We start from the raw sequence: 7,485 nt of genomic DNA, 5'->3' as shown, positions 1-7,485 counted from the left end.
TGCTCCTAATTTTGGCTGCACAGCACATTCACAGTGGTCTTCAGTCCGCTGCATGTCTGTGTCCTATAAGAAACCCATCAGACAAATCAGGAGACTAGCTAGTGAAGGGTGTCTGCCAAGAGGATGTAGAGTGTGCAAAAGTCAAATGGGAGCATGTGCTGATAAACTGAAAACTCTGAAACATGTTTATATGTATATTTATTATAGATAAAAAGTGAGGAGCCTCTTTTAAACTGTTAAGTGGCAAAGCATGATTATGATTTTATTGTTTGAAAATGTTCTAATCCCTATTTTTTGGTATTTTTGTTGGATGTGTGTTTGCTGTTTGCATATTTGGATTTACATGAGCTGGAAATTTTGAGAAGTTGTTATTCTGTTATTCTTTCTGACCATAAATGTAATGAAAATTGAGGAATTTGCACAAGATGGCGGCAAATGTAGCTCTGTACATTCACTAGACCTGTACTCTGGTGCAGTATGATAACTGGGTTGTGGAGCCATCGGGTGCAGCAGAAGCAGCAAACCAAAGCCTAGATGAGCCTGGAAATCTTGAAACTAGACCAAATAAAAATAAAATATAACTAATTTAAAAATAAAACACTAATCGTATGTGGTTGTGTGTCTATCGCTGTCATATTTCATTGTTGTTTTCTGAACTTGGTGGTGAAATCACTGTGAAACACTGACCTCCGGTGGCCCCCAGTGATTAGACGTGTGAAGTGATGTAAAACACACGAGGTCCAGCCTCCACAAACTAGACTCACTGCTTCTGACTGGTTCATTCTGCCGCCATTTCAAATAAGTTGATCGATTATGCAGAAGAAAAAAGAACAGGGAATAAAGATGTAAAGCAACTGTATATAAATCGACACATGTATTTTTTATTAATTTATTTATTAATTTTTTATTAACACACATTTACAAGACCAGCAAACATCTAATATAAACAGAAAAATCAAGCAACTGAAAGAATTAATAACAACTTCCATGTGTTCACTTGTGTAGAGTAAGATTCTAGCTTCCCATCAGTGAAATTCCAAAATTTCCTCTGCGTTTTTTTCATTTTATTAAATAATAATAATTTATCTTCTTTAAGTGTTTTTCCATCTACACGTACCGCGTCTGGGGCTGTAATCTTTCTCCATCTTTATGTAGGTTGCATTGATGTTGGGATCCTGAATATCCGTCAGTAGTTCCAGTTGGAAAATTCTCTTTTTTCTCTGTTAAATGTTTTTCATTTTCTACATTGGACAAAATGTCCTACATCCACTCATTTAAAAGTAACGAAAACTTAATTAGATATTTTTTGTCTATCATTTTTCCATATTTCAAAGTTTTCTGCAGCTTCTGGTTGAGTTGAAAAGGTTTTCTCACTTTCAAGTTTTTAAAGTCTACGTATCACATTGTGGGTAAAATCTTCGGCTTCTTGATCTTCAGAATCTACAGGAAACATCATCATCTCTATCAGCATTACCATCATTTCCATTATTATCACCATCATGACCAGTAAACTTCGATAGTGTTTGTATATTTACAACTTGAGTATCTCCATTTTGTGCACTTTAAACTTCTTCTTCTGGAGAAAGAATATGTACTTTATAACAGCACGAAGTCTGGGAACCAGCAACGTCACACTCTTGGAACCATTTCACACACATTTGTGCAGAGTAAACGATAGACTTCAAGGTATGTGTGGTTGGATTGTGTTACCAACAAACAGTGTGTGTGTGCTAAACCTTACTGTTTTAAGGATGATAACTTGAAGGGCAGAGTTCTAGTCACACTGGGAATAAATGATCGTGATTCTCTTAATTCCTAACACTTTCTACGGGCGCTCTGAAGCTCTGTGGTTCTTTTCTCCGTAAATATAAAAAAAAAAAACAGACGGAGTGAGACCTCTTCGCTGTGGTTCTATCTCTGGCTCCAGCTACAGGTTGCTCACCTGTGTGCTGGAGCGCGCGAGCACCGTGCAGCGAGCACCGGGCGCGCGCTGCCATTCCACCACATTCATGCTCTGTGCGACAGAGCGAAGCGCGCGCGGCGACTCCCCCCCCCCCACAAAAAAACCCCATTAACCGTTAAAAACCCCGCCCACCCCCCACGAGAGAAAAACCGACAGTCCGCTCAGGTCGCGTTTCCAGACGCGTCGCCGTTAACGCCACGTCGACTATTACAAACAAACTGAGGCTCAAACTGTTGTCTCCCTCCTCCACTGTCGGTCTGAACCGGACCTGAACGCCGTGAGCTATGCTGGATCCGTCCTCCAGCGAAGACACCGGCGGGGATTCGGACCCAGAAGTTGTCCAGGAGGCTCCGAAGACGCCGGCAGCTTCCTCGGCGGGGAAGCAGGGCAGCAGCGGCAGCAGCACCAGCAGCGGCAGCAACAGCAGCCGCCCGGGCGGGCAGCTGCGACAGCCCGCCGCACCTGGAGGCGCCCCCGGCAAAGGTGCAAAAGACGGCAGCGCTACAGGTGAAGAGGAGGAGAGGAAGGAACGAGAGCGGCTCCAGAAGGAGGAAGAGGAGCGAAAGATTAAGCTGCAGGTTTACGTGTTCGTCCTGCGGTGCATCGCCTACCCGTTCAACGCCAAGCAGCCCACCGACATGGCCCGGCGGCAGCAGAAGGTGAGTGTGCACCGCACGCTGGAACTCGTGCACCTGTTGTCTGGGTCGGAGGGACCCGCTATCGAACTTCATGGGGAAATGTGTCAGTTTAACTCCGATTCTCTGAGCTGCCGACAGTTTAAAACGAGCCACAAATATTTGAATCTCTTTCAGGTCTTAACAAGACGTCTATTAATTCGGCTCACACTCGGTTCACCGCCGATCACTTACTACGTAGAAATAGTTACTTCTCTGCGCGATTCTCCTGTTGCTTCCACGTTGTCGCGCTCTCAGATGGGCGACTGCTGAGCCTGTGATCTCGCTGGAAATATACGAGTCGTCTCCCTTCACAGCGCTGAAAAACGAACGCCGACGTAAAGACACAATGTAATAGTTTAACGCGGAGCTGTTACATAGTTCGTGCTGCCTAAATTTGTTCAGCGCGCCTGGAGTTGAGCTAAAATGTGCCCATTTCCAAAAGGAGTCCGGCATCTTTGCACGTTCCCTCTGCAGTTTGTCAAACTGATCTGCACAAAAACCAGGTGTTGGTTAACTAGTTCAGGCCAAGGAGAGCTGGCGGCCAGCTCACATCAAACACCGGAAATGCTATAAACATAAAAACACACTTCTGTTTGGAATCCAGTGAGTGTGTGTGTGTGTGTGTGTGTGTGTGTGTGTGTGTGTGTGTGTGTGTGTGTGTGTGTGTGTGTGTGTGTGTGTGTGTGTGTGTACTTGCTGTAGGCACAGTGGGTAACGTGAGTCTGTGCCAGAAGTGTGTATCTGACTCTTAGTGGGTTTTTCAGTCTGTAAATTGACCCCTGAACCTCTGTTATTTTATTCTTCCCTTTGGATGTAAATGATTGCAGGCTGCAGCACTTTCATCTGATTTTTGGTGAACAGCTCTAACCAGGCATTTGGCCACGTTAGATCCAGATGAATGCATTTATGTTTTTCTGGAGGGCAGCCTGGACCTGCAAGCTCTTGCTAATGAAGCGAGCGGAGGAGCCAGTTCTGACTGAAGACCCCCCCCCTCCTCCCATGTTCTCCCATCCCGCTGGGAAACTTGTTAATGAGCGTCTCATGGCGTTTAGTTTCAATATGCGGACGAGACGTTCCCATCGGTGCCTGTGTATGTGTGAGTGGGGGAATCTGCTCCGACAGCAGGCAGACGTGGGAGTTTATTTGGTGTAAGTTCAGAATATTAAACCCATGTCATGTTAATGAGACAGTCACTGGAGATCCAGCAGGAGAAATAAGCCACTTCCGGAGTTTTTATTTGTGCCCAAATGATGTTGGAAGTTCTGCTTCTCCCTTTTGCTGATTCAGAAATAAACACAGTGTAAATGCATTGGGAGTCTGGAGAACGTGGCATCGATTCGTTGTCTTGCAGAGGAAGCAGAGTTTCCCCATGTCCCTGGTGGAAGGCGGCGGTAGGCGTGTCTGTGTGTGGTTGCTTGCCAGTTTGAATCCCCTGACTCCTGCCCTGCAGTGCTGCTCTGGATGGTTTGCAGAACTGAGAAATCAATAAAACAGCCAGGATAAGGGTTCACTGGCAGCAGTTGATTTATCTGCAGGAGAAAAAGTCATGTGGCGCCTGCAGAGGGAGAACTGACGGAATGGAAACTGTGGCAGGAAGCAGATCTGAGAACAGCCAGCGTTTGCCATGTATTTCCCCACAGTTGTGTTAGGAATGCTCCAGTCTGCTTCAATAAATCAATACCTGTGTGGATATTGGTCTTATTAAGGGCACCAGGCTTTGGCCAGATGTGACCACCGTCCACCTTCTGTTCTGCTTCTGTTCTACACTGGTCACTTTCGGTGTGTAGGTGCTATGAAGTCTTGCTAGTAGAAACACAAAGATATTTTTATCTTTGTGTTAAAAAAAGACATTGCAAATCCACTTAAAATCATTAACTGCTAATAGTGAGCTCACGCTTATGCTCACCTAAACACACATTTACCCAAATGACCCACCTGTGCTGTGAACACAACAATTTTCGTGCCGTAAATACTCTGCAAAAAAATGTGTCTGTGTATAGTGCAATAAACTGTCCAGCTTATAGAAAAACCAAAACTAGATGGACACATAAAAAAGTAAGAAGAAAATTGATAAAAAGTTGTCATGAGTTTGTTGATTGATTTATTGATGTATTTTTTTTTTGAGTAATCTATAGATTACAGCAACAACATAAAGAGTTCACACTCAGTGAGATGATAAATCTTGTGATTTATGTTTGCAGGTGCACAGTTATTGAATCCTCTTGTGCTTTACACCATTCTCTCCGTTCGAATCCAGAGAATAAAATGGTGCCAACCTTTTAGTGTAAAAGCCACGTTATCCGAGAGATCTGCGCGTTATCGTTCTTCACAGTTCAGTCATTACTAAAACTGCGTAGTTTTTTTTTTGTTTCCCCAGCTGTTCTCGCCGCGTATGAAAAGTTAACACTGTGACGGTCACCATTTTGAAATCTGCCAGCATTCTGGATCAAAACCACCGCTGTACGCAGCAATAGCAAAGTTTCCAGGGGCATTTTTGTGGTGTTGTGGTGCTTTTGCGGCGCGTTTCTTAATTTTGTGCCTGTGTTGTCAAATTAACGAAAATGGTTTTTAAATTTGCTTGTGTTTTGTCTATTCGCAGTGAGCTTTGAGCTCTCAGGGCCACCGTAGTTACGGGCTGATTTGGACAAACCTCAGTAGAAAAGAGGAAAAGCTGGTCCTGCGTATAATCCATGTTAGTCCATAAGATCCATTCATTCACGTAAACTTTGCCTCCTTTTAACACTGGCATGAGTGCGGACGGAAGCAAAAGATGTAGCTGCAGTTTATCGATACCAGCACTGCTACGGTTACTAATCAATACTCTTGTTGATTCTACTCTCCATTTCCACCAATGTTGGTACTCGGCTGTTTTCTTATTGGTATTTTTCTTTAAATTTAAGGGTTGACTGCTGAGAGACACGGGCGCCATCTTGTGTTTATGGTGGACTGTATAGTAGATCTCTTCTTCTGTCTAACCGCATCCCTAAGTGTTTGTAAGGCTTTGCTGCACGGCCTGGAGCCTGCATGTCCGTAAACGCGTTCGCAATGTGGAAAAGGCCTCAAAGCATTAAAAGAACGGTCTCATCACTGTACAGTTGTGCAGACTTGGTAAAAAAAAAAAAAAAAAAAGTATTCAGAGTATGTGCAGAGTGAGAAGCACCAAATAAAATACATCCTCTATAAGAAAATGTGGTAATCAGCAGTGTCAGCAGCCATGGACAGATTTACAAAGAGTGCAGCAAAGTGTTGCTTTTGGTTCCGACTAAACTCAATGAAGTTTTCTTGTCTTCGTTGTCTAGAATCCAGGCAGTCTCCTGCTGGCCACCATGGCTCTGGAGGAGGAGTTAATGATGCAAACTAGTGCTTAGTGTCAGCCCACACACAAACTCGGTCCTCAGCGGCTTCACTGCGTGTGCTGCTCTGATGCTCAAACCTCAGGGTTTCACCTCTCAGAAAACGCCTCAGCGAAAGAAGGTGGTGTTTTTGACTCCGCAAGGAAAACACACACATTGCCACGAGTTATTTTATGCATTTGTTTTTTATTAAAGTAGGATTTGCAACTAATACCTAACTGAGTTCAGCCAAAGTCCTCTTTAGGTGAATGTACACAGCTTTGGTGCTTCACCAGTGTTTAAGGCTCATGTGTGAACTCAGAGGTGAAACCAGACCCAGAACCATTATCAGCAGTTTCACAACAATCGGTGGGTGATTGTTGGTAAAACTGATCCGACTGACGTGTTGCTTTATAATGTGTTAGTATTATTGCAGACAGATTCAGTTTCAGTCTCTCCAGGAGTTGATGTCAACTCAACAGTTAATTCAGTCAGTTCCCTGTGAAATCAGCAATTTAAATCTTTCATGTAAAAAGGCATCAAAAGAATTTGAAAAGCTGCTGGAAAATTGGGCATTTTAGCCTGCAGCCATTGCACAAATGTCCAAAATCCTAGAGGGACTGGGCTATGATGTAACGATTAAAGAATCTTTAAGAAATATGCTAATTCGTGACAGTTTGGCCCCACTTTATCTTAATGATGAATAAAAGATTACAACAAGCAGCTTCTTCTTTGGTGTAGAAAGGGCCGACCCAGCTCGCTCCACTGTGTGTCCAAGCAGGACATTGGGGTTGTGCTTTAAACACGAACCATGAAACAAACGTTAAAACAGCCCTGAACATGGTTCCTTTGATTTGCATTTTGCATCAGCAGGTCAATCTCCTTCACATTCTGTATCAGACGCCTGTTTATAGATCGCTGTGCTTTTCCTTCAGCATAAGGTTATGAATCGTTCATTCGGATGTGTTCCCATTGGCTGCGGGTGCACATGGAGGCCACACCTCTGGCCAATCAGCGTAGAGGCTCATAAACAGTGCTGATTCTACAGTAAATGCTTCTAAAACAACCTGATGAGAGGGAAACTTGGGCTTTTTGTAAAGATGGATTTGGTGAAATAAAAAAAAAAAACAATGTTTAAAATTCACAAAGCAAACTTGGCCACGTTACCTGCCCTTTAAACATGACAGCTTTAGGGGGAAGTATAGTAGAGAAACCAGCCGTGCAACATCTTGTCTTTGCTTGTTTACATAGTTTGAATTTTGGACTAAATGAGCTCTGCCACTTCCTGTCAGCCTGTTGTTTAAAGGATCTTGTCTGTTTTTTGTGAAGCAGCCACTTCGAAGTGTTAGAAGAAGCGCTTCTGTTTCCCTTTTTAATGCTCAGTTCTTGTGGTTAAGGGTCTTTTGTGGGGTGGGGGGGGGGTCTCTAGAGTTGTGAGATGAAGAAAGTAATAAAAGGTGTATAAGTACATAACATTCCTCCTTCTGTCTCATAGGGCTTTTTAGATTTATGT

At 43.6% G+C, this 7,485-nt stretch overlaps 1 protein-coding gene across 1 annotated transcript in view; it reads left to right on the top strand.

The window, feature by feature from the left end:
* Positions 1–2,070: 2,070 nt before the first annotated feature.
* The window catches only part of cadps2 (Ca++-dependent secretion activator 2), a gene marked incomplete in the record, with an annotated part of 186,010 nt that continues 180,595 nt past the window's right edge, over positions 2,071–7,485 (top strand). Inside the window, 1 exon segment of the mRNA XM_067492860.1 lies at positions 2,071–2,622. Within this exon segment, the coding sequence (XP_067348961.1) occupies positions 2,248–2,622 (375 nt within the window).

Source organism: Channa argus, chromosome 23, assembly GCF_033026475.1.
Source record: "Channa argus isolate prfri chromosome 23, Channa argus male v1.0, whole genome shotgun sequence".
NCBI lineage: Eukaryota > Metazoa > Chordata > Actinopteri > Anabantiformes > Channidae > Channa > Channa argus.
Note: the sequence above shows the minus strand (reverse complement) of the source record. Positions and strands in the feature narration are given on the sequence as shown.